The sequence below is a fragment of the Nomascus leucogenys genome, chromosome 7b, assembly GCF_006542625.1.
Source record: "Nomascus leucogenys isolate Asia chromosome 7b, Asia_NLE_v1, whole genome shotgun sequence".
Lineage (NCBI taxonomy): Eukaryota > Metazoa > Chordata > Mammalia > Primates > Hylobatidae > Nomascus > Nomascus leucogenys.
The window spans coordinates 28,101,085-28,127,402 of NC_044387.1; the positions used below are offsets into that span (position 1 = coordinate 28,101,085).

General features: G+C 41.6%; 2 protein-coding genes across 7 annotated transcripts in view; one reads left to right on the forward strand and one right to left on the reverse strand.

Moving 5' to 3' along the window:
• The window catches only part of ABHD18 (abhydrolase domain containing 18), an 81,781-nt gene extending 66,953 nt beyond the window's left edge, over positions 1–14,828 (reverse strand). Inside the window, exon 1 of one of the 4 annotated variants that reach the window (XM_030815722.1) lies at positions 14,533–14,828. The gene's annotated coding sequence lies outside the window, so the exon portion shown is untranslated. Of the gene's footprint in view, positions 1–6,365; positions 6,392–14,532 lie in introns of those variants that run through there. The other 3 variants (XM_030815723.1, XM_030815724.1, XM_030815721.1) reach the window with 3 other exon arrangements.
• Positions 14,829–14,883: 55 nt separating this feature from the next.
• MFSD8 (major facilitator superfamily domain containing 8) overlaps positions 14,884–26,318 on the forward strand; it is a 47,830-nt gene continuing 36,395 nt past the window's right edge. For all 3 annotated transcript variants that reach the window (XR_004030938.1, XM_030815719.1, XM_030815720.1), the window contains exons 1-2: positions 14,884–15,067; positions 20,924–21,015. Coding sequence is in view for 2 of the 3 variants with exons in the window: in XM_030815719.1 (XP_030671579.1) it covers positions 15,006–15,067; positions 20,924–21,015 (154 nt within the window). In the remaining variant the exon portion in view is untranslated. The remainder of the gene's footprint in view (positions 15,068–20,923; positions 21,016–26,318) is intronic.

A 26,318-nucleotide genomic window follows, 5' to 3' on the forward strand; every position in this document is an offset into this window, starting at 1 on the left:
AAACTTGGAAGACAGTAACTACTAATTATTTTTTCAGTGCTATTCCTCCACTTGTTTATAAACAGTCGCAAAGCTCTTTCAAATTCAGGGTATACAGATCTACCTCATCTTTTTCTTTTAATAGGTAAATTTAGGACATTTATATTTATTATTATGATAAATATTTGGTTTCAGTTGTTTTTTATTGATGCTGTAGGTTGTTCACATTCAACTATTTTACATTTACTTTGAATAAACAGTTGGACTTACATACTTAAAGTTGATATTTCAAGTTTATGATGAATTTATACAACGTAACCTCATCATAAACTGAGGAACATTTAGACTTACAGTGGTTCAACTTACAATTTTTCAACTTTACAGTGGGTTCATTGGAGTGCTAAGTGCATTTTCAACTTAACAATATTTTCTATTTACAATGGGGTTTATCAGGATGTAACCATATTGTAAGCTGAGGAGCATCTGTACTTAACATGTGATATATCACTGTGGCTAAGAGAACAGACTCTAGAGCCAAACTGGGTCAAATTCTTACTATAAGACTTTTAACAAGTCACTTAGCCTTTTTGTAATTCATCTGTAAAATGGAAGTAATGATAATACTTACCTCAAATAATTGGTATGCAATTTAAATTAGTATATAAAAGGCACTTAAATAGCTCTTTGAAAATTTAAGTGCTACACCTAGTACAGAATCAGGATTTTAAGTCTTTATCAGATTTATTGCAAAAAGCTTCTACCATTCCATTAATTTTACAAATTATATTTACATGTATTCTATATGCTTAAATGTTTATATAATCAACCAATCCATCTCATCACATCCAGTAGAACTCCTCAATACACTGTAAAAGTATTCAAATTTAGTTCTTTAAAATATTAGATTCCTTCTTCTCATTGGCGGTCATTGTAAAATGGAGTATTTTTCTTTTCTTTACTAACCATTTTTCCAGGAACATTTTCTCTCTACTGTTTTCTAATTCCTATTTTTAAAATCTAGAAATCTATAAATCCATACACCTACTATGTACCCACAAAAATTTTCAAAAATAAAAATCTAGAAGTCTTTTATAAACTTGGATTAAGTTATAAAATCTATATTGTTTTAAATTTCTTTCAAATAGCTCTTATTAACTACAACTGTTGTTTTCATGTTTAAAATTCTACAGTGAGTTTTCCATATATATTCAATTTATGCCATGACTTATAAAATACACCACTGGCAATGTAATTATTTAATAAAGTGTTCAATCCATATATTAACTTGACAGCATTGTGATTTTTAGTCTTCTCATCAAGAGATATACCTATTTATTCATTAATCCAGTTTTGTTTATTTTCTCATTTAATGTTTATGCTATCCTTTAAGTATCTTTACTACACACATTCTGCTACTAATAAATTTAGTATTTGTGATAACTACCATAAGATTCCTTTTCTTTGTATTTTCTACCTAGATGCTTATTACTAATTCATAAAAACAATTTATTCTAAATGTTTCTTCTGTCCTGCAAGTTTTGTATTAGAATTGCAAATGAATGCATCAAACATTTAGCAGAGACTTATTCGTTTGTGATGCAATATGCATCTTTCTACTATACTATGCCACTCCTCTAATTTCTTCAAAGTTAAGCCTATCAGAAACCCAAGATGAAAAATCATAAAGAAAGTTCTATGCATGTTACTACCTTTATAGGATTAAGCTTTTCAATCTGTATTATCCTAAATATTTTTACAACTGTCTTTAAAACAGATTTATTTATTTTTTATTTTTTTTGAGATGGAGTTTCACTCTTGTTGCCCAGACTGGAGTACAGTGGCATGATCTCGGCTCACCGCAACCTCGGCCTCCCAGGTTCAAGCCATTTTCCTGCCTCAGCTTCTCAAGTAGCTGGGATTACAGGCATGTGCCACCACGCTTAGCTAATTTTGTATTTTTAGTAGAGACAGGGTTTCTCCATGTTGGTCAGGCTGGTCTCGAACTCCCAACCTCAGATGATCCACCCGCCTCAGCTTCCCAAAGTGCTGGGATTATAGGCATGAGCCACCATGCCCGGCTTTTTTTTTTTTAAACAGATTTCTGATTATCTCTGAATAACATTTTTCCAAAACAGCCTTAATAATATACCTAATTGGGAGAAAATATTGCTTTTAAGGTGCACAAAAACTAAAGGATATTTTATTATTTATTTATTTTTATTATTATTATTTTTTCTTTGAGATGGAGTCTTGCTCTGTTGCCCAGGCTGGAGTGCAGTAGCGCAATCTTGGCTCACTGCAAGCTCTGCCTCCCGGCTTCACGCCATTCTCCTGCCTCAGCCTCCCAAGTAGCTGGGACTATAGGCGCCCACCACCACGCCCAGCTAATTTTTTGTATTTTTAGTAGAGACGGGGTTTCAGTGTGTTAGCCAAGATGGTCTCGATCTCCTGACCTTGTGATCTGCCCGCCTTGGTCTTCCAAAGTGCTGGGATTACAGGCGTGAGCCACAGTGCCTGGCTAAAGGATACTTTATTTTATGTTATTTTATTTTATTTTGAGACAGAGTCTCGCTGTCGCCCAGGCTGGAGCGCAGTGGCACGATCTCAGCTCACTGCAGGCTCTGCCCCCCGGGGTTCACACCATTCTCCTGCCTCAGCCTCCCGAGTAGCTGGGACTACAGGCACCCGCCACCTCGCCCAGCTGATTTTTTGTATTTTTTTTAGTAGAGACGGGGTTTCACTGTTAGCCAGGATGGTCTCGATCTCCTGACCTCGTGATCCACCCGCCTCGGCCTCCCAAAGTGCTGGGATTACAGGCGTGAGCCACTGCGCCCGGCCTAAGGATAGTTCAAAAACAACTTATACTAAGTATATCCAATGACTGGTAGGATACCTAGTAGAATTCCCCATGGAAAAACAATAAATAGATGATATAAACATAAAATTTTAGTTTCCATTTTAATATGTTTCCAAATAGTATCTGAAAAGAATGCTATAAAAAGACTAGAGGAGAGACCCTGCAAAGTTTTTCCACAAAAGGCCAAACAGTATATATGATAGGCCTTGTAGGACAAGAGGCAAAATTAAGGATATTATGTAGGTATTTCAGATAACATTTTTTTCATTTCAGAGTCACTTTTTTTTCATTGAGGAAATTCAAAATATCATAAAAATAACTGAGTATAATTTTTTGTAATGTATAATTAATGAGAAGAATAAACTTTTTTTTTCTTGGGCGTTTGCTTAATTGAGATTCAAAGTTAGTAGCCCATAATGAAATTGGGCACAAATGTTCACCTGTAAAATCTATTCTTCACTTGAAAGACATAGAAAAACAGGCAGGTTGACCAGTAGGCTTACTGACCCCTGGGTTAGAAAATAAAATAAATCATAGGCATGACACAAATATAACACTAATGTTATAAATGTAAAGATACAACTATAAATCACTAAAATTACAGGCCAGACATGGTGGTTCATGCCTGTAATCCCAACACTTTAGGAGGCTGAGGCAGGCGGATCACTTGATGTCAGGAGTTCGAGACCAGCCTGGCTAACATGGCAAAACCCCATCTCTACTAAAAATACAAAAATTAGCTGGGTGTGGCGGCACATGTCTGTAATCCCAGATACTCAGGAGGCTGAGACAGGAAAATCACTTGAACCCAGGAGGCGGAAGTTGCAGTGAGCCGAGACTGTACCACTGCACTCTAGCCTGGGTGACAGAGCAAGATTCTGTCTCAAAATAAAATAAATAAAATAAAATAAAGTAAAATAAATAAGTAAATTATCCCAACCCTGTAAAAATGGGCATAAATATAATGTAAATATTGATTTAAAAAAATTCTATATGCCATAAAGTAGACCTAAAATTAATATTCTATCTAAAGTAAACACTAGTTATCTAATCAGCCATGCTTTGTTTTCCTCCATAAAATTTAGAATTTGGCAGAAGCTTCTTCACTTCCTAAGTAATAAATAAATACATAAAAGGTGGAAGCTTTTAGTGTCCATCGGCAGATGAATGGATAAGCAAAGTATGTACATACAATCACAAACACACAAACAATAGGAATATATTCAGTCATACAAAGGAAGGAACTTCTGGTACATGATAATACAACACGGATGAACTCAGAGGACATTACACTAAGTGAAATAAGTCAGCCACAAAAAGACAAATATTGTATGATTCAATTTAAACAAGATACCTAGGGTAGTCAGATTCATAGAAGCAGAAAGTAGAAGGATGGTTGCCCAGTACTGGGGGGACAGGAAAAGGGGGAGGCTATTGTTTAATGGGTATAGAGTTTCAGTTTTGCAAGATGAAAACTGGAGATGGATGGTGGTGATACAGTTGCACAACAATATAAATGTACTTACCTTTGAACTATAGAGTTAAAATTACTAAGATGGTAAATTTTGTTACTGTATTTTACAAGAAAAAAAACTGAGAAAACAAAATAGAATTTGGGGTTGAGTCTCCAAATAAAATTTTGAGGGGAAGTAAATTGATGCTTTATTTTCCTTTTGACAACTTTGTCAGTAAGCAGAAGTAGTTCACTATTTTTTTTTTTTTTTGAGACAGAGTTTTTGCTCTTGTTGCCTAGGCTGGAGTGCAATGGCGCGATCTTGGCTCACTGCAACCTCCACCTCCTGGGTTCAAGCAATTCTCCTGGCTCAGCCTCCCAAGTAGCTGGGATTACAGGTGACAACCACCACACCCAGCTGATTTTTGTTATTTTTAGTAGAGATGGGGTTTCACTGTGTTGGCCAGGCTGGTCTTGAACTCCTGACTTCAGGTGATCCACCCTCCACCCTCCTCAGCCTCCCAAAGTGCTGGGATTACAAGTGTGAGCCACCATGCCCAGCCAGAAGTAGTTCACTATTTATCTCAGAACAGAACTTGCCAGATGCCATGGCTCACACCTGTAATCCTGCAGTTTGGGAGGCTGAGGTGGGTGGATCGCTTGAGCCCAGGAGTTCAAGACCAGCCTGGGCAACATGGTGAAATTCCATCTCTACAATAAATACAAAAAATTAGCCAGATGTGGTGGCACATGGCTGTGGTTCCAGCTACTTAGGAGGCTGAGGTGGGAGGATTGCTTGAACTGAGTAGGCAGAGGCTACAGTGAGCCAAGATCATGCTACTGCACTCCAGGCCAGGGTGAGAGAGTGAGACCTCATCACACACAAAAATAATACAGTTGGGTGCAGTCGTCCACAGTGGTGTGTGCCTGTAGTCCCAGCTACTCAGAAGGCTGAGGTGGGAGGATAGCTTGAGCCTGGGAGAGTGAGGTGGCAGTGAACTATGATAGTGCTGTTGCTCTCCAGTGTGGGCCACAGAGTAAGACTCTGTCTCAAAAAAAAAAAACAAAAACAAAAAAAAGCAGAACTTAAGGTTAATATTCTCTTCAAAAAAGACCATTGCATAATTTAAACAGTTGGAAGCTTTTAATAACTAAGACCTTTAAAGAATATAATTTGAAGAACAAATCTCTTGCATCTAGTTTGTTTCTTCCATCTTCTTCCCTTTTCCTTGAGGATTACCTTCCAAGAACCCAGCCTAGTTGGGTTTTCTGCTTCAGAATCTCATCTGGCTTCAATCAAGGTGTCAGCTGGGCTTCATTTTCATCTGCAGGCTTGAAGAGACAAGAATTCACTTCCACGCTTACTCAGGTTGAAGGCAGAATTCATTTTTTTTGTGGCTGTGGGACTATGAGCTTCAATTTTTTTTTTTTTTTTTTTTTCTGTTCATCAGTCAGAGGCCAGCCTCTGCTCCTGGAGGCTATCCACAGCTCCCTGTCACATGGCTCTCTTCATAGGAAGTTCACAACATGGCAGCTATTTCTTCAAGGCCAGCAGGAAAGTAAGTGTGAGCCACAGGAGCCATACCTTTGCCATATAACATAATGTCATCATGGGAATGACAGCCAATCACCTTTGCCATATGCCTGGTTAGAAAGCAAATCACGGGTTCTGCCCAAACTCAAGGAAGGGGATCACACAAAAATATGAACATCAGAATTTGAGGATCTTGAGGGCCACCTTAGAAACTGGCTGCTACACTGAGAGAAACCAATTGTACTTCTTAGCATTTGAGTAGAGTATCTGGGCTGACACCCTCAATACCAGGTGTTACTTACTTTCTTCACATTTTCCTACCAGTAAGGGGGAAAAAAAACCCCGAACTCCACAGACTCGAATAAACATTTGTTTATAAGCAAATTTTGAAAGTTTGTCTAAATCAGCAAGGCGTGGTGGCTTACATCTGTAATCCCAGTAGTTTGTGATGCCAAAGTGAGAGGATTGCTTGAGTCCAGCAGTTCAAAACCAGCCTGGGTGACATGGGGAAACTCTGTCTCTACGAAAAATACAAAACTTACCCGGGCGTGGTGGTGTGTGCGTGTGTAGTCCCACCTACTTGGGAGGCTGAGGTGGGAGGACTGCTTGAGCCTAGGAGGCAGAGGATGCAGTGAGCCAGGATCACACCACCGCACTCCAGCCTGGGTGACAGAGTGAGACCCGGTCTAAGAAAATAAAAGAAAGGAAATGAGTGGGGAGGGGAGGGGAGAGAAAAGATTGTCTAAATCATGTTTATATATTTTCATTCACTTAATGCCTTTGTCAGAAACAACAACAAGAAAACCAAAACAAAGTAAAAACACTTGCCTCTTAGAATTTTTTTAATCATGAAACAAATGGTAAAAGGCAAACTAACTTCCGAAATGTTGTCTTCATTATATATACTTTCTACTTTAGTGCAATTACAATCATGTAAGTATATGCAGTATATATTTAAATTGCTTGACTAGTGTTTTTCTTGTAGAATGCAGGTCAGTGTGGAATAATAAAGAGTATATCTGGGCCAGCACGGTGGCTCATGCCTGTAATCCCACCACTTTGAGAAGCCAAGGCAGGTGGATCACTTGAAGGCAGGAGTTCAAAACCAGCCCAGCCAACATGGTGAAACCCTGTCTCTACTAAAAATACACAAAAATTAGCCAGAGCGAGACTCTGTCTCAAAAAAAAAAAAAAAAAAAAAAAAAAAGAGTATATCTGGTCTTTGACCTCAGCTCCTGGCATGAAGTTCCTAAAACCCTTGGTATTTCTTAAGTGATGAGTGTCTGTTATGTTAAACAAGCAACTCCCTGTGGGCCTCCCGAAAGTTTCAGAATCATGGCTGGCCACCAGAAAGGAACTTTGGGACCCTCTGACCTCCACAGAGGGGAAGGGAGCTGGAAAGTGAGTTCAATCACATGGCCAAAGATTCAATCAATCATGCCTATTAATGAAACTCCAGTAAAAATTCTGGACACTAAACCTTGGTGGAGCTTTCTGGTTGATGAACACCTTGGTGTGTCGGGAAGGAGATGCTCCCTGAGTCCATAGGAAGAGGCCAGGTAGTTCCACATTCATTCCCATACCTTGCCTCATGTTTCTCTTAATTGGGCTCTTCCTCAGTCATATCCTTTACAATAACCTATAATCATAAATATAGCCGTTTCCTGAGTTCTGAGTCATTCTAGTAAATTATAGACCCACAGGGCTCTCAGGAACTCCTAAATTTTTAGCCGAATTGGTCAGAAGGATGAGAGGCCTGGAGACCCCTGAAGTGCATCTGAAGAACTGAGCCCTTAACTTGTGCGGTCTGCATCAATTCTAGGTGGTTAGTGTCAGAATTGGGAACTGAAGTACACCCAGTTGGAGTGGAAACGGAATAGATTATTCTTTACCAAAATTCTGATTAGTGTTACATATTCCAAATAAGATGCCAACTCTTAGGCCAGGTGTGGTGGCTCACGCCTGTAATCCCAGCACTTTGGGAGGCCGAGGCGGGCGGATCACAAGGTCAGGAGATCGAGACCACCCTGGCTAACATGGCAAAACCCCATCTCTACTAAAAATACAAAAAATTAGCCAGGCATGGTGGCAGGCACCTGTAGTCCCAGCTACTCGGGAGGCTGAAACAGGAGAATCATTTGAACCAGGGAGGCAGAGGTTGCAGTAAGCTGGGATCACACCACTGCACTCCACCCTGGGCGACAGAGCAAGACTGTCTAAAAAAAAAAAAAGCCAACTCTGGATATATTTGGGGAGTGGCAGGGGGGTGGGGGTGCTATGGCATGAGGAAAGATAATTCTAGTGATAATTTTAATTATTTTATTCCCTGGGTCTTTCTGGAATTGTTAAAATATACAGCATCAATATATATTTTGCATACATTTATTAAAGTGCAATAGAACAGTGGCATGTCATTGGAATGCAAGACTTCATTGTCTTTTTTTTTTTTGAGACAGGGTCTTGCTCTGTTGCCCAGGCTTGAGTGCGAGTGGGGCAATCATGGCTTACTGCAGCCTCAACCTCCTCAGCTCAAGTAATCTACCCAGTGCAGCCTCTAGAGTAGCTGGGACCACAGGCACACAGGCCACCTTCTTTGCCTGGCTAATTTCTTTCTTTTTTTTTTTTTTGAGACGGAGTCTGGCTCTTGTCACCCAGGCTGGAATGCAGTGGCGCGATCTCAGCTCACTGCAAACTCCGCCTCCCAGGTTCAAGCAATTCTTCTGCCTCAGCCTTCCAAGTAGCTGGGATTACAGGCATGTACCACCACTTCTGACTAATTTTTGTATTTTTAGTAGAGACGGTGTTTTACCATGTTGGCCAGGCTGGTCTCGAACTCCTGACCTCAGGTGATCCACACACCTTGGCCTCCCAAAGTGCTGGGATTACAGGCGTGAGTCGCCACGCCCAGCCTAATTTATTTTTTGTAGAGATGAGGGTCTTGCTATGTTGACCAGGCTGGTCTCAAACTCCTGAGCTCAAGCAATTCTCCCACCTCAGCCTCTCAAAGTCCTGAGATTACAGGCATGAGCAACTGCACCCAGCTAGGACTTCGCTGCCTTTTGCAATATATTATAGGTCACTTATTTTCTTTCTTTTTTTTTTTTTTTTTTTTTGAGACAGAGTTTCACTCTTGTTGCCCAGGCTGGATTGCAATGGCGCAATCTCGGCTCACCACAACCTCCGTCTCCTGGGTTCAAGGGATTCTCCTGCCTCAGCCTCCCGAGTAGCTGGGATTACAGGCATGCGCCACCATGCCTGGCTAATTTTGCATTTTTAATAGAGACGGGGTTTCTCCATGTTGGTCAGGCTGGTCTCAAACTCCTAACCTCAGGTGATCTGCCCGTCTTGGCCTCCCAAAGTGCTGGGATTACAGGCATGAGCCACCGCACTCGGCCCACTTATTTTTTTTAACTAAAAAGTAAACTTTAATGTCGAAAGTGCAAACTTGGGGAAGACAGGAAAGATCACACACAAGGCTGTCACTTCACACTTGGAAGGCTGCACAGCAGCCAGGCAGAGGTGCTCCTCACTTCCCAGACGGGGCGGCCGGGCAGAGGCGCTCCTCACATCCCAGACGGGGCGGCCGGGCAGAGGCGCTCCTCACTTCCCAGACGGGGCAGCCAGGCAGAGGCGCTCCTCACCCAGAGGGGCAGAGGCTCCCAGATGGCGCCGGGCAGAGGCCTCCTCACTTCCCAGACGGGCGCCGGCAGAGTGCTCCTCACTTCCCAGACGGGGTGGCCGCGGCCCACTTATTTTCTTAACATCGGCATGAAATGAACCAGGGGCATCATCTTCGTTTGTAACATCCATGGCATCAATAAGTGGAATCCATGATAGTAAAATAAAATTTAATTAAAAATCCTAGCTAGGCTGGGTGTGGTGGCTCACATCTGCAATCCTAGCACTTTGGGACGCTGAGGAGAGAGGATTGCTTGAGCTCAGGAGTTTGAAACCAGCCTGGTCAACATAGTGAGACCTCATCTCTTAAAAAAAAAAAATCCTGGCCCGGCACAGTGGCTCATGATTGTAATCCCAGCACTTTGGGAGGCCAAGACCGGAGGACTGCTTGGGCCCAAGGAGTGCAAGACAAGCCCTGGCAACACAATGAGACCCTGTCTCTACAAAAGAATTTTGAAATCTAGCCAGGTGTGGTGGTGCACACCTGTAGTCCCAGCTACTCAGGAGGCTACGGTGGGAGGGTTGTGTAAGCCTGGGAAGTTGAGGCAACAGTGCGCATGGTTGCACCACTGCACTCCAGCCTCGGCAACAGAGCAAAATCCTGTCTCCAAAAAAAAAAAAAAAAAAAAATCCAACACCTACATTTTACAGTAAGAAGAAAAGTAATATACTGCTCATGAGATACTCCATTTTCCTAAACTTTGATATTCTTCTAGATTGGTAGATAAAACCAATGTGAAGCAAAAATATAGAATTAGAAAGTTGCAAAGGAAGCAAGAAAGGACCTAAGAATAATGAACTTTTCAAATATTTTGTAAAGTACTATATTTATTGTTTGCCTAAATTGTTTACTTATTTCTAGTTTTCAACCCAAACTAGAAAACCTTCCCAGTGGCTCATGCCTGTAATCGCAGCACTTTGGGAGGCTGAGGCAGGCGGATCACCTGAGTTTGGGAGTTGGAGACCAGCCTGACCAACATGGAGAAACCCCGTCTCTACTAAAAATACAAAATTAGCCAGGTGTGGTGGTGGGCACCTATAATCCCAGCTACTTGGGAGGTTGAGGCAGGAGAATCCCTTGATCCCAGGAGGCAGAGGTTGCAGTGAGCTGATATTGCACCATTGCACTCCAGCCTGGGCGACGAGAGCAAAAGTCCGTCTCAAAAAAAAAAAAAAAGAAAAAAGAAAAGAGAAAAAAAGAAAACCTTCCCAAATCACTTTAATTCCCTGTATAATAGGCCACAAAAGTCAGCATTCCAAACTTAGACACAGCATATTCCTTACTATATTTACCTACTAATAAACAACTAATAAATGAGGAAAAGAAAGTAAATCAAACACACATATAGGTTAGTACAAATTTGGTTCTGGGGTTTGGGGTCATACAAATCTTCTTAAATCCCATTTCAGCTCCAAGAACAACATAAAAGACAGTTTTTGTGGAACTCTCTAAACATGTAAGTCTTTCTAGACAGGGGTGGCTGGGTCCAGGGTATCCAGTGCCACCATGAACAGATAAAAATCCAAGCCCAGGGTGAACATAACTCCAAATTACCAAAATGAGGCACCATCTGGAGCCATGCCAGATACTTAAAAGTCCCTACTTCAGGCTGGACAGACAACAATGAGCTTCTGCAGAAATAGAACCCATTTTTGAAGTATATATCAAGCTAAAATGACACAATTATCAATGTGAAAGGGAAAAGCAAAGGGAAACAAAAATAGAAGTTCTAGTACAGTACCAAGAACTAAAAAGTCTTTCCTAGAAATGAGTTCTATTGCTAAAGTGACACTCATCATTTATTATGCTATCTAGTGCTTTTATTTCCTGTCATTCTGGTACCTAAGCATTTAACAAGGCAATACTAATTTTTTCTGGACTTTTATCCTTACATTGGTGATATATATCTCAAAGGCATAAATGAAAATTTTAAAAATATCACCATGTACAAGAACTTATTCCCTTACCTAAAAGAGACTTCAAATTTTATCTTGTAACTTCTAAATGTCTATACAAGTTTAAGTAGCTAAGAAAGGGTTTAGATACCTCAGTTATCCACTGTTAAATCTACTTCCCTAGCTTAACAAATATAATTCAACAAACATAATTCCTTTTACTCTTACACTGAACAAGAGTAAGAAAATAGGATGTTTGTTTGTTTTTTGAGATGGGAGTCTCGCTCTGTCACCCAGGCTGTAGTGCAGTGGCGCAATCTCGGCTCACAAGCTCCGCCTCCCGGGTTCACGCCATTCTCCTGCCTCAGCCTCTCCGAGTAGCTGGGACTACAGGCGCCCGCCACCACGCCCGGCTACTTTTTTGTATTTTTAGTAGAGACGGGGTTTCACCGTGGTCTTGATCTCCTGACCTCGTGATCCGCCTGCCTCGGCCTCCCAAAGTGCTGGGATTACAAGCGTGAGCCACCGCGCCCGGCTGTTTGTTTGAAAGGGGTGTGGGTAACTATCCTGGGCAGTCACCTAAGGAAATCCACCAAATGGACTGTCTCATATTCTTGTGTGAAACATTCGGCAAATAATCTAATCTCTTCAAATTTAGCTCCTTTTTTCCATGGACTTTATTAAAAAAATTACATACATATATGTTTAAATGTTTACTTTGGATGCTATGTGTGTGTTCCTAAGAAATATTTTTTTCTTTTTTTTTTCCTACTGGTACAATACACTAAGCTTACTTAGATTTCACCAGCTGTATATGTACTCATTCCAAGTGCTTTTGTGGTCTGAAGTCATCACTTGGAGGCACCAATGGAAAAGAGCAGTGTCAGAGGACTGGAAATCCTCTACTGTGACCTTGAGTAAGCCACCTTAACCTATAAACGGAAAGTAATATCTGCCCTGATACATGATAGCCAATTATTTCACTCAGACAAAAACTGAATATCTATTATATATTTTTATGAGATATGAGGAAAGCTTCTTCTTGCCGCTTTGCCATTTTTTCCCATAAGAAGCCTGGTGGTGGGCCGGGCGCGGTGGCTCACGCTTGTAATCCCAGCACTTTGGGAGGCCGAGGGCGGATCACGAGGTCAGGAGATCGAGACCACGGTGAAACCCTGTCTCTACTAAAAAATACAAAAAATTAGCCGGGCGTGGTGGCGGGCGCCTGTAGTCCCAGCTACTTGGAGAGGCTGAGGCAGGAGAATGGCGTGAACCCGGAGGCGGAGCTTGCAGTGAGCCGAGATTGAGCCACTGCACTCCAGCCTGGGCGACAGAGTGAGACTCCGTCTCAAAAAAAAAAAAAAAAAAAAAAAAAAAGAAGCCTGCTGGTAAAGAGCACAGGCTTAAGATCAGGAGTCCTGCGTTTCTTGAATTCTAGCTCTGTTGCTTGTTGGTTGTATGATCCTAGGCAAGTTACTTAATCTCCCTGCCTTCCATTTCCTTGTACACATGAGACAATTCCCACCTCAGAGGATTGTTGTAAGGATGAGATGAGGTAATTCAATGAGCATTCATCCAACATATATTTATCTAGGAACCATTCTGCTTACCGCTATACTGGTTAAAAATCCCCTTGTCCACTATATATGTGCCATACATTGCTAGCCCCCAGGAATTAAAAAAGACAATATAGTAAAGCGACATTATGGCAAGAAAATACTAACTTTTCTACCTATGTATCTTTTTGGAACCAATAATACAAATCTGACTTGTTTTTGTGAGCTGTTACAAATGAATCTGCAAGACTGAATCCAAGTACAAAATATTAGGTCTTGATTTAGAAGATATTTCTGAATAGCACGTTTCAGGTTTTTTTTTTTTTTTTGAGACAGAATCTCACTCTGTTGCCCAGGCTGGAGTGCAGTGGCGCGATCTCGGCTCACTACAGCCTCCACCTCCCGGGTTCAAGGGATTCTCCTGTCTCAGCCTCCCGAGTAGCTGGGACTACAGGCGCCCGCCAACACGCCCGGCTAATTTTTTTTTTTTTTTTGTATTTTTAGTAGAGACGGGGTTTCACCGTGTTAGCCAGGATGGTCTCGATCTCCTGACCTCGTGATCCGCCCGCCTTGGCCTCCCAAGGTGCTGGGATTACAGGCATGAGCCATCGCACCTGGACCGCACGTTTCAAGTTTAGGTGTTCACCAGTGAACTGTGTCTGGCTGAAACACACAAGGTCACAAATGACACAAAGATCAGAAGTGATAGCATATACCATACACGACTGTGTAACTAGTATAGGACCTAGCATAGGATAAATGCTCATAAATATTAATTTAAAAAAATTAACTTGGTTTCCAACTTTGCCACTTCCACACGGAGTGACTCTGGTTTAACTTGTCTGGATCTTAATTTTCGGTAAAATAGAAATGTGTCTGCTTCGCCTATCTCATAGGATACTTGTGATCAAATGAAATTACATGACAATGTATCTGGCGCTAATAAAACGGTAATTTATGAGACACAGAATGACTACTGACACCAGCTAGCCTACAAGCCTAATAGTAGAGATAAGATGTTAATACATAACCACCAGGAAATAAACATGGAGATCTAGTGAAAACCCGTGACATGTCTTCTAAAAATGTCATCTTCCTTGTGAGGAAAGGAGCTGGTCATTGCTAGGCAGATGCTGTGCCTTTTTCAACTCCCACGTTTCAGCAGCAGGCTCTGCTGAGTGACATTTTGCAAGACTGAGGCCCCCGTAGGTGCAGGCGCCGTTGGGGTGCGCATCCGGGGACCTGCAGGTTACAAGCAGCAGATCCCACCTTCAGTCCTGGCTCTGACAAGCCCTCCAGGTTAAGACGCCTTTGCATTTAGCCGAGCTAGAGAAGAGAGCTGGAAGCCACCTCTACCTTTCACGGGGGGAAGGGACTGCCCACCCGCTCGCCCCCATTACCTCAGCCCTCCGGAGCGCGCCGCAGACTCCAACCTTGTCTCTCGCCCCCAGCCTCAGCCCGCGTCCCTGACCCGCGAGTCTCCCGCCCAGCTCCGCGTCCCCGGTCCCTGCCTCCAGGCACGTACACGACGCCCTAAGAGGCGCGGGGAGCTCTCAGCGCACCTAGGCCGGCTACTTACTAGCCGCCAGATGGAAGCCTGCGATCGAGCTGGCCGGGCCTCCCAGCACCGCGGCTCTCCAGGCTCCCTTTCGAGGACTCAACTTTGGTCCGAGCCCCAACCGCAGCTCGGGTAACCTTTCCAGGAACCGAAATGCTAGATACCGCGGAAGGCGAAGCGGAGGGAGGAAGATAAGCCCGGGGCGGGGCGGCGCGGCAGTTTGGACACGCCCCGAGCTCTCCTAGGCTCTCTGTCCCCGTCAGGATGGGAAGCGCGTGCCGAGGAAGGAGGCTGAGGACACAGCCTCCTTTCGCCCTGCGCTGCCCGGCCTTCCGCGTGACCCCGCTTATGACCTCGGGGCGTTCCGCCTACGTCTGACCGTCAGGTGCGCACGCGCACTAGCAGGCTTGTTTTACCAGCTTCACGCCACCCGGGATGGGAGAAAGTAGGTGTCGCGAGAGTTGGGCGCAAGACGCCTTGTGGGGACTGTAACTATGGCGGGCCTGCGGAACGAAAGCGAACGGGAGCCGCTCTTAGGCGACATACCTGGAAGCAGGTGAGCGGATCCTGATGGAGGGACCCCTCAGCCTCCTGCGCTGTTGGGACTGGCTCCTTTCCGGGCGTCACCCGCACTGGGACTAACCCTCGCTGCCAGAGGGGTTCCAGCGCGGTGGGAGCCCGTGGCCGGGTTGTGTGAGCCGAGGAGATTCGCTCCCAACGTAGGAGAAAGGGCGTCTGGCCGCATCGTGCGGTGATGAGCCCGTGGGTTCGAGTGACGGGGCTGGAGAAACCCAGGCTGCTGCTTTGCCTGTTGCAGCAGCCAAGCCACCACATTCTGTATCTTCTGCATTCCATATTTGGCCCTTTGTAGCTGATCAGTTTCCACATTTCACAGTTCCAAAATGATGGTTTTAATCGATACTTGAAGGTATCGGTCTTAGTAATGACCTGCTGCCTAATTGCCTGACAACCTCTTGATACTTTAACAAACCTGTGTAAAATGAGCTCGCCTTTGTCCTATGCCAAATGTACAAAGAAAGACTAATTTTAAGGCATTGAAGGAATAACGTCAGTATTTTGATCCTTAGAATTCTGGTTGTTTTGATCCTAGTTTATGGGCAATGACTCAGGAATGTATACCTAATGTATTTTTACCTTTAGGAAAACGGAATTACCATTTTATTTGAAATATACATAATAATTACCTCAAGTAAATTAATAAATTCAGTTAAACTTCAGCTGTCTATGACCATGTTAATTTTTACTCATTTGTTCCCCTTAAGCACCAAATCTTTTATGAGCACTCTAACTCAAAACCCTTTGGCAAATGTATTTCTCTGGTCCTCGAGTTACTAAACAGAGTTTATGGAATGCAGTTTTATCTTTACTTGATTTTATCTTGAGATCATTAAAATGAATATCGATGCTGATACGAATTTTAATAGAGTGATGTCCTCAGAGCCTATTGAGACATTTGGGACTGTTTGCTTCTATACCAATTTATTCTACGCTGCTATACTTTTTTTTTGAGACGGGGTCTTGCTCTGTGGCCTAGTCTGGAGTGCAGTGGTGCGATTTTGGCTCACTGCCACTTCTGCCTCTCAGGTTCAAGTTATTCTTCTGCCTCAGCTTCCGGAGTAGCTGGGATTACAGGCGCGGGCCACCAGACCCGGCTAATTTTTGTATTTTTGGTAAAGACGGGGTTTCACCATGTGGCCAGGCTGATCTGGAACTCCTGACCTCAAGTGATCCACCCACTTCAGCCTCCCAAAGTGCTGGTATAGAAGCAAACAGTCCCAAATGTCTCAATAGGCTCTGAGGCCCGCTGCTATACTTTTTAAGGACTTACATCTGCTTTTTAGTTTTTCTGACAGACTGTTTTCCTGGCAGACTATTCTGCATCATGTTTTTGAAATCTGGCAGCAACAGTTGTTTTGTTGTTGTTGCTGTCACCATACTCTTTCCACCAGCTTTAATTTGGGGCTTCTTGTTAGTTATAGCTTTGATAACCCTGGATCTATGCTTAATATAACTGTGTGTCATTACAACCTGGTAGTTCTGATTGAGAGCTAAATGTCTTTCCTGTTAGTTAAGAGCATAAGCTTGAGTGCGTGGACTTTGTGACATTTGGTTTTCTCAGAATTCTTTTTTTTTTTTTTTTTTTTTTTTTGAGACGGAGTCTCGCCCTGTCACCCAGGCTGGAGTGCAGCGGCGCGATCTCGGCTCACTGCAAGCTCCGCCTCCCGGGTTCACACCATTCTCCTGCCTCAGCCTCCTGAGTAGAGTAGCTAGGACTACAGGCGCCCGCCACCACGCCGGGCTAATTTTTTTTGTATTTTTAGTAGAGACGGGGTTTCACTGTGTTAGCCAGGATGGTCTCGATCTCCTGACCTCGTGATCCCCCCGCCTCGGCCTCCCAAAGTGCTGGGATTACAGGTGTGAGCCACTTCGTCCGGCCTCAGAATTCTTTTTGCTTCGTCTTAGTTTTTAGCTATTTTCCAGATAATTGCAGGATCCCTGAGTTATGTTTAAATGTAGTCTTCTGGTACATTCTGTCACCTTGTACAAAAGAGAATTTTTTTCATACTCTTAGCTTTGATTTCATCCAAGTGATTGATGCTCATTAGGATCTGTCCAAATTTAGGTGTTCCTGCCAATAATCAATACCTCTGATTGAGGTTCTAGATTTAGCATTTTAAAAACAAAAAGTGAGTATTTTGAAAATAATTCAATAAGTATATGTCTTTAAAAACACAAGTGTATTCCCTAGTAAAGTGAACCTATGTACAACTAGTTGGCAGGACCTGTTCACTTTGAATATATTGCACAAACATGTCTAGGTCACCACCAACTTTTCCTCACTAACAAGGTTGATTATAATTTGCTGGTCTGATGGAGCTGGCCTCTTGAATCCTCAGTGCTCCCCACTGACCCCTTCTATGGAGCTTTATTTAAGACAACAGGGGTTGGAAAACATTTCCTGTAAAGTCCCAGATTGTAAATATTTTAGGCTTGTTTAGGGCAAGAGGAAAAATCAAGGATATTATATAGATGTTTAGATAACCAGAAAACAAATTCCACAAAATTTTTTAGTAATGACATTTAAAATATAATAAGTATAATATAGGTTTGTTAATGAAAGGGATAGAATTTGGTGGGGGAGGGGATGACATTTTCCTTAATTGCACTTCAGAGTTGGTGTTTTCTGTCATCAAACTGATAACAAATATTCATCTGTAAAAACCGTTTGTAGCTCACATCTTACTGATCCAAGTTACAAATGATTTCAAATTTTTTTTGCAACCTTAGCCTAGTCTCTGTAAAATTTGTTTTATTAGGGCATCTGTCCTTATAGGGCATATCTTTATAGAATATTTTCAGTTTATTTCTGTAACTGTTATACCACTACACTGTTGTGTCACTGAGCACACACTTCTTTCTTTTCTCTCTCTTTTTTATTTATTTATTTTTTTAAGACAGACTGTCTGTTGCCCAGGCTGGAGTGCAGTGGCACAATCTCTGCTCACTGCAACCTCTGCCTCCCAGGTTCAAGCGATTCTCCTGCCTCAGCCTCCCAAGCTGGGGCTACAGGCATCCACCACCATGCCTGGCTAATTTTTGTGTTTTTAGTAGAGACAGGGTTTCACCATGTTGGCCAGGCTGATCTTGAACTCCTGACCTCAAGCAGTCTGCCCGCTTCGGCCTCCCAAAGTGCTGGGATTACAGGCGTGAGCCAATGTGCCTGGCCGTTGTTAAATTTTATCTAACTCATTTTGCTGATCAGTTCACTCCACTATATTGTGTATTCCTTTTAGTTTTTAAGTCACAAGTTTGACAAGCATGCTATCATTTGGAGTATTTCAGTTTGTAATAGAAATGTTGAACAGGATAAAACTGTAGCACTACAGTTTTACTGGAAGGAAAATCTCAAATGGGGAACTAATGCCAGAATGCAGCAGTGATTATAGAAAGGAATTTTAAAAGTTAAGGAAATCATCTTGGAAATGCAGCATTTCTTTTTGTACCCGGTCATACAAGAAAGAAGCCTCTGGAAATTCAATCTCAGGTATGTGACACATTTGTCTCAATTATCAAAGCTAAGAAAATGTAATAAATATGGTCACTTGATTGAAGGACAGTTGCATTCTCCTGTGTTTCTGCTGTCTCCAACAAGGTAGAAAGATAATTTTTTTCATTGAAGTTATACTTTTTTAATTAAAAAAGGAAAAAGTAAATCCTTTTATTTTGAAAAATGTTAAATCCATAGAAAAGATGAAAAAATCATGAACACCTGTATATCCTGTCACTAACTGTTAGCCTTTTCCACAGTGCCGAAATCTTTCGGCAGGTACATACACACCCACATGCACCTCTTTTGCCAAACTACTCAAAAGTAGGTGCAGACATTGTGATACTTTGTCCCAAGTACTTAATTGCAGCTTGCATCTCCTAAGAACAAAGAAATTCTTTTACGCAACTCCATCACTGTTACAACTAGAAATACAATATTAATTCAAGAATATCATGCAATATATAGTTAATACTTAAGTTTTTCCAATTGTTCCAAAAATATACCTTATATTCTTAAAAACAAAAATAAAAAAAAAACCAGGAGCCATATACAGGGGATAATCAATGTTTATGCCTTCGTTGTTATGTCTTTTTAGACTCCCCTAACCTAAAACTCTCCTTTGACCTATCTCTTTCTTGTCACCATTAAAATCTTTGAAGAGTCTAGGTCAGGTTTTCTGCAGAAATCTAATATTCTAGACTTACGGACTGTTTATTTCAAAATAGATTCTGGTTAAACATTTCTGGCAAGAATATCACATGGGTTATGTTGAGAACACCCCACTACATTACATCAAAAGGTACAGGATGCCAGGACATCCCACTACTGGGAATGCCAAACATGACCACTTGTTAAGAGGGCGACTGCTATATCTTTCAATTATAAAGGTTCATGTTCCATTTTGTGATTAGTAAGCAGACACTGGGGTGACATTTGAGGGCCTTTGACTATCCTCTCCTTAACAATCTTTCAATCAGTTGTTTTAGCATCCATTGGTGATCCTTCCATTATAACATAGAAAGTGGCCATTAAATTACTATTTTCTAATTTTATACTTTCAGTATTTAATAATTGTCATTTGTCATTAAAAGAAGAAAGATTTTGACTGAGCTCTAAATCAGTCACTCAAACAATTTTATTATGTTTTTTAGAATCAAATAATTTACTTTTTGATTCCCTAACTTAGATATATCGATTTTTATTCAAATTCTAGTATATTGATTTCAAAGTATGGGCATCTGGGGTTCTGGTATTTTTCTCAGGTAAGCTACATTATTTTTATTTTTTTCTTATCTACTCTCCTTTGACTCAGAAGAGGTTTGTTTATATGGAATGACATATATATAGTGTTAAACACTTTAAATATATTAGGAACTAATATGTTTGGCATATAATACATCTAAAAAAACATTGTTTCTCTTCTTCCTTTCCTCTTTACCACTCCCAACCATAGCACGTTTGAAAAAAAAAGTTTCTTTTTTGAAGACTAATTTGACAGTTCTAAGGCTTATTTTTAAGAAATTAATCTTGGAACATAAGAAGGCATTTTGTCTGTTCTGCATGTCTTGATTATTTGAAAAGATAATGCTCACATTAAGGTGAACTTGTTAACTCTTTCTATTGTGTGTGTGAAAATGTAATGAGTATATAGACTCATGTGTCACCTAATGGAGGTAAGATGTCTGCTTAGTATACATGCCCTTGGTCCAGATCGGATGCTTATCCAAAAGATCACTTAAGTCTGGGGGGTCATGGTCTCGGTCTCTCTTTGGTCTGCTGGTAAAATTTATCTGATAACCCATTTAGGAGGTCCCAGGGCTGAAAATGTCTTAGGTTACGTTAAACTTTCCTGGTATCATTCCTATTTTCTGAAGTAAGAAGCCAAAACAGCTTCCTGCAGCAATTTAATTTGCTGTCATCAAGTAGAGCATGTTATAATGATGACAGTTATCTTTTTGTACTTAGTAGCTATGGGGGATCTAGTTGTAGCTAGTTTATTTGATTTATCTTGATGTAGTTTATTCATTTTTACAAATTGCAACACTCTTGATTAATCTGTGCATGTCAACGGTAGCAAAATAATTGCCTTGCAAAAAGTTTCCTCTTTTAAAACTATACGGTTTCCCAAATTTCTGTATACAATAATGCATATATACAATCCATGGAAATTCAAAATAATAATGCTTATTCATAGATAAATTAGTGTAGCAGAATCAATATTAGTAAATTCTACCTCTGTCACATCATTTTCATAACTTTAGTAGAGAATAAAATTGTTGACACTTAAGATCCACATGTAATGAGATAAATTTATACTACTTTTTTCTTCTTTACACCTAGAGAATGGGACATTTTAGAGACTGAAGAGCATTATAAGAGCCGATGGAGATCTATTAGGATTTTATATCTTACTATGTTTCTCAGCAGTGTAGGTAAGTATTAGAAATACATAATTTTTTTTTTTTTGAGACGGAATACATAATTTTAACAATTCAGATCAGATGTCATATTTTAACTTCATTTACTTCATTTACTTTCATTGCCTCTGAAATTATCTTTATTGTGCTAAAAAATATGTAACATAAAATTTACCATGTTACCATATCTAAGTATACCAGGGGGGGGGGGGGGGGGGGGGGGGGGGGGGTAGTCCTGAAGTTTATAGGGGGGGGGGGGGGGGGGGGGGGGGGGGGGGGGGGGGGGGGGGATTCAGTAAGAAACCTTAAAAAAAAAAAAAGTATATCCACATTGTTGTGCAACCAATCCCTAGAACATTTTCATCTTGCAAAAGAGAAACTCTATACCCATTAAACAACTCCCTATTTTCCCATCCCCCAAGCCCTAGCAACCATCATTCTACTTTGTTTCTTGGAATTTGACTATTCTAGATAGCTCATATAAATGGAATTATATAGTATTTTTTTTCTTGTGACGAGATTATTTCACTCAACATAATGTCCTCAAGTTGGTTCATGTTGCACTTGTGATAATTTCCTTTTATTTAAAGGCTATATAGTCCATTGTATGTATTGTAGGGTAGGAGAAATTTTTCCTCTATTCCCTCATGTTATGTGCCTAAGGCTTGTGAATTAAGCTGACAAAAGAAAGACTAACAGTTAAAAAAGTATATAAATTTATTTGATGTTAATATTTTTTAATGAAAAGAAACAAAAACCATTAAGGAATGTACATACAAATGAAACTAGACAACTACTAAGAGTCTCTAACACTTTCGTGTACTCACAAAAGTATTTCATCTTTTTTTTTTTTTTTTTGAGACGGAGTTTCACTCTTGTTGCCCAGGCTGGAGTGCAATGGCACGATCTCAGCTCACTGCAACCTCCACCTCCCAGATTCAAGCAATTCTCCTGCCCCAGCCTGCCAAGTAGCTGCGATTATAGGCATGTGCCACCACCCCTGGCTAATTTTGTATTTTTGGTAGAGACGGGATGTCTCCATGTTGGTCAGGCTGGTCTCGAACTCCCAACCTCAGGTGATCTGCCCACCTTGGCCTCCCAAAGTGCTGCGATTACAGGCGTGAGCCACCGCGCCCAGTTAAAAGTATTTCATCTTTTTTTTTTTTTTTTTTTTTTTTTTGAGACGAGTTTCGCTCTGTCACCCAGGCTGGAGTGCAGTGGCGCGATCTCGGCTCACTGCAAGCTACCCCTCCCAGGTTCGCGTGATTCTCCTGCCTCAGCCTCCCGAGTAGCTGGGACTACAGACACCCGCCACCATGCTAATTGTTTTATATTTTTAGTGGAGACGGGGTTTCACTATGTTAGCCAGGATGGTCTTGATCTCCTGACCTCGTGATCTGCCAGACTCAGCCTCCCAAAGTGCTGGGATTACAGGAGTGAGCCACCGCACCTGACCCAAAGTATTTCATCTTTACAGCCATCAGTGAATTATTTGTTTTGCTACTTCTTGAAGATGTGCAAAATTTCTTTTCAAAAAAATTTTATTATTTATTATTATTTATTCGTTTTTTGAGGTGGAGTCCCCCAGGCTGGAGTGCAGTGATGTGATCTCGGCTCACTGCAACCTCCGCCTCCTGGGTTTGAGCAATTCTTGTGCCTTAGCCTCCCGAGTAGCTGGGACTACAGGCGCACGCTATCGCGCCCAGCTAATTTTTTTGTATCTTTAGTAGAGACGGGGTTTCATGGTGTTAGCCAGGATGGTCTCGATCTCGTGACCTCATGATCTGCCCGCCTTGGCCTCCCAAAGTGCTGGGATTACAGGTGTGAGCCACCCCGCCTGGCCAGTGCAAAATTTCTTCAGTTTAAATATACAGTCTTTTTTTTTTTTTTTTCGAGACGGAGTCTCGCTCTGTCGCCCAGGCTGGAGTGCAGTGGCGCAATCTCGGCTCACTGCAAGCTCCGCCTCCCGGGTTCACGCCATTCTCCTGCCTCAGCCTCTCCGAGTAGCTGGGACTACAGGTGCCCGCCACCACACCCGGCTAATTTTTTTGTATTTTTAGTAGAGACGGGGTTTCACCGTGGTCTCGATCTCCTGACCTCGTGATCCGCCCGCCTCGGCCTCCCAAAGTGCTAGGATTACAAGCGTGAGCCACTGCGCCCGGCCTAAATATACAGTCTTAATTATACCTGTGTCTTAATGTCCCAAGACAGATTGTAGGTAACAGAATCTCAATTGTGCCTCAAAGAATTAACAACAAAACAAAATTCAATCTATTCTTTGTATTCAGGCAGAAAGGGGGAGAGCAGAGAACCCTTCCTGCATCTGCTATTTCTCAGTTGCCTTCAGTTTGAAATAACTAATATGGCAAAACAGTAGATTTTTGGAGTAGCATACTCTGATTGCCTTCAGTATATACCACATTTTTTTTTTTTTTGAGACAAAGTCTCGCTCTGTCGTCCAACTGGAGTGCAGTGATGTGACCTTGGCTCACTGAAACCTCCGCCTCCTGGGTTCAAGCAGTTCTCTGCCCCAGCCTCCCAGGTAGCTGGGATTACAGTTGCCCACCACCATGCCCAGCTAATTTTTGTATTTTTAGTAGAGACGGGGTTTCACCATCTTGGCCAGGCTGGTCTTGAACTCCTGACCTTGTGATCCACCAGCCTCGGCCTCCCAAAGTGCTAGGATTACAGCCTAGCCTGGCCTACCACATTTTGTTTAGCCATTTATCTGTCGATAGACATTTGGGTTGCTTCCACCTCTTGGCTGTTGTGAATAGTGCTGCTGTCAATATGGGTGTGCAAATATCTCTTCAAGATCCTGCTTTCAGTCCTTTTGGGTATATATCCAAAAGTGAGATTGCTGGATCATATTATAATTTTCTTTTTAATTTTTTAATTTTTTGAAAAATTGCCATACTGTTTTCCATAGCAGCCGCACCATTTTATTTACATTCTCACCAACAGTCAGGGTTCCAATTTTTTCACATCCTTGCCAACGTTAACTTTCTTTTGGATAGTAGTCATCCTAGTGGATGAGATGGTATCTTGTTGTTTTGATTTGCATCTCCTTAATGATTAGTGATGTTGAACATGTTTCTTGTGCTTACTATCCATTTATATATCTTCTTTGGAGAAGTGTTTGTTGAAGACCATTGCCCCTTTATTAGTTGGATTTTTTGTTGTTGAGTTGTAGGAATTCTTTATATACTCTGGATATTAGCCCTTTATCCAATATATGATTTGTAAATATTTTCTCCCATTCCAGGACTCTTCTATTCAGTGTGCTAAATGTATCCTGTGATTCACAGAAGTGTTAAATATTGATGTAGTCCACCTTCTCTGTTTTTTTTGTTTTGAGACAGAGTCTTGCTTTGTTGCCCAAGTTGGAGTGCAGTGGCACAATCTCGGCTCACTGCAACCTCCCCCTTTCGGGTTCAAGCTATGCTTGTGCCTCAGCCTCCCTGGTAGCTGGGACTGCAGGTGTGTGCCACCACACCTGGCTAATTTTTGTATTTTTAGTAGAGACGGGGTTTTGCCATTTTTGCCAGGCTGATCTCAAACTCCTGACCTCAGGTAGTCCACCTGCCTTGGCCTCCCAAAGTGCTGGGATTACAGGCGCGAGTCCCACACCTGGCTGTTTTTATCTTTTGTTGCCTCTGAACCTCAACTTATTTTTATATTGATAAAACATACAAAAAGTAAAATACAAGAATCTTAATTTGTATTGCTTGATGTATTTTAACCTATTCACATTATTTCTGAATATGTAGTTACTAAAAAGTAAAACTTCATGAGGAAAACTTTTCAAAATATTAAACATCTATAACCATGTTAAAAGGATGGGATGAGAATGTATAGGAATGATCAATATTGTGATAGTTTTTAAAGGACTGTTTTAGGAAATGAATTTTTTTCCAAGTTGAGACCCTCTAAATCTATAGGCACTAATATTACAAGTGGTCTCTTTCCCCTGAGAGGAATTAAGGAAGGTCATTTTACTAAATTGCTTTCCATATATTTTCTCTATATATTTCCATATATTTTCTATTTACCCCAATCATCCTGTTTTCTCCCACTTGCCAAACTTGTGCATGATTCAGTACTGGGTAAAAAGAAAAGTGAATGATAAAGGATATTTTCAACAATTCTTTATAATACAGTTTCACCTTGCATTGTGTATCAGTTAGAATGACTTGTGCAGGGCCAGGCAAGGTGGCTCACGCCTGTAATCCCAGCACTTTGCAAGGCTGAGGCGGGCGGATCACAAGGTCAGGAGTTTGAGACCAGCCTGGCCAATATGGTGAAACCCCATCTCTACTAAAAATACACTTGAACCCAGGAGGCAGAGGTTGCACTGAGCCAAGATCACGCCACTGCACTCCAGCCTGGGCCACAGAGCGAGATTCTGTCTCAAAAAAAAAAAAAAAAAAAAAAAAGAATGCCTTGTGCAAGTATCAGAAAAAGTGCTGAATCAGTTGGCTTATATGGTAATGTATTCTTTTTTTTTTTTTTTTTGAGCTGGAGTGCAGTGGCACGATCTTGGCTCACTGCAGCCTCAGCCTCCTGTGTTCAAGCGATTCTCCTGCCTCAACCTCCCAAGTAGCTGGGATTACAGGCATGCGCCACCATGCCCAGCTAATTTTGTATTTTTAGTAGAGATGGGGTTTCTCCATGTTGGTCAGGCTGGTCTTGAACTCCCGACCTCAGGTGATCCACCCACTTCAGCCTCCCAAAGTGCTAGGATTACAGGTGTGACCTGTAAATTTCTAAACCAACATCAACTAAGATAATGGGATTACTCCAGTTGAATTTTTTAGACTAATCAGAATGTACCCTCTGGAATCGAACATGGAGAGAGTTTCTCTTAGACCGTGAGGCTTTGTTGAGGAAGTATGGATACCTGAATAGAACTGGGGTTCCATCAAGAACGTGGAAGGGGCCAATGGATACTGTTTTGGTAGCAATGCCTGCAATTGATTTATTTTTCCATTTTAAACACTTTTAGTTTTTAGTGCTCAATTATCTGAAATTATAAGAAACAATTTCAAATTCAACAGCAAAAAAAGAAAATTATTTTAACTTTAGATGTTTTTTTTTTTTTTTTGAGGTGGAGTCTCACTGTGTATTCCAGGCTCAAGTGCAGTAGCACGATCTCGGCTCACCTGAACCTCTGCCTCCCGGGTTCAAGCGATTCTCCTGCCTCAGCCTCCTGAATAGCTGAGACTACAGGCGCCTGCCACCACGCCCAGCTAATTTTTTGTATTTTTAGTAGAGACGGGGTTTCACCATGTTGCCATTGCTGGTCTTGAACTCCTGAC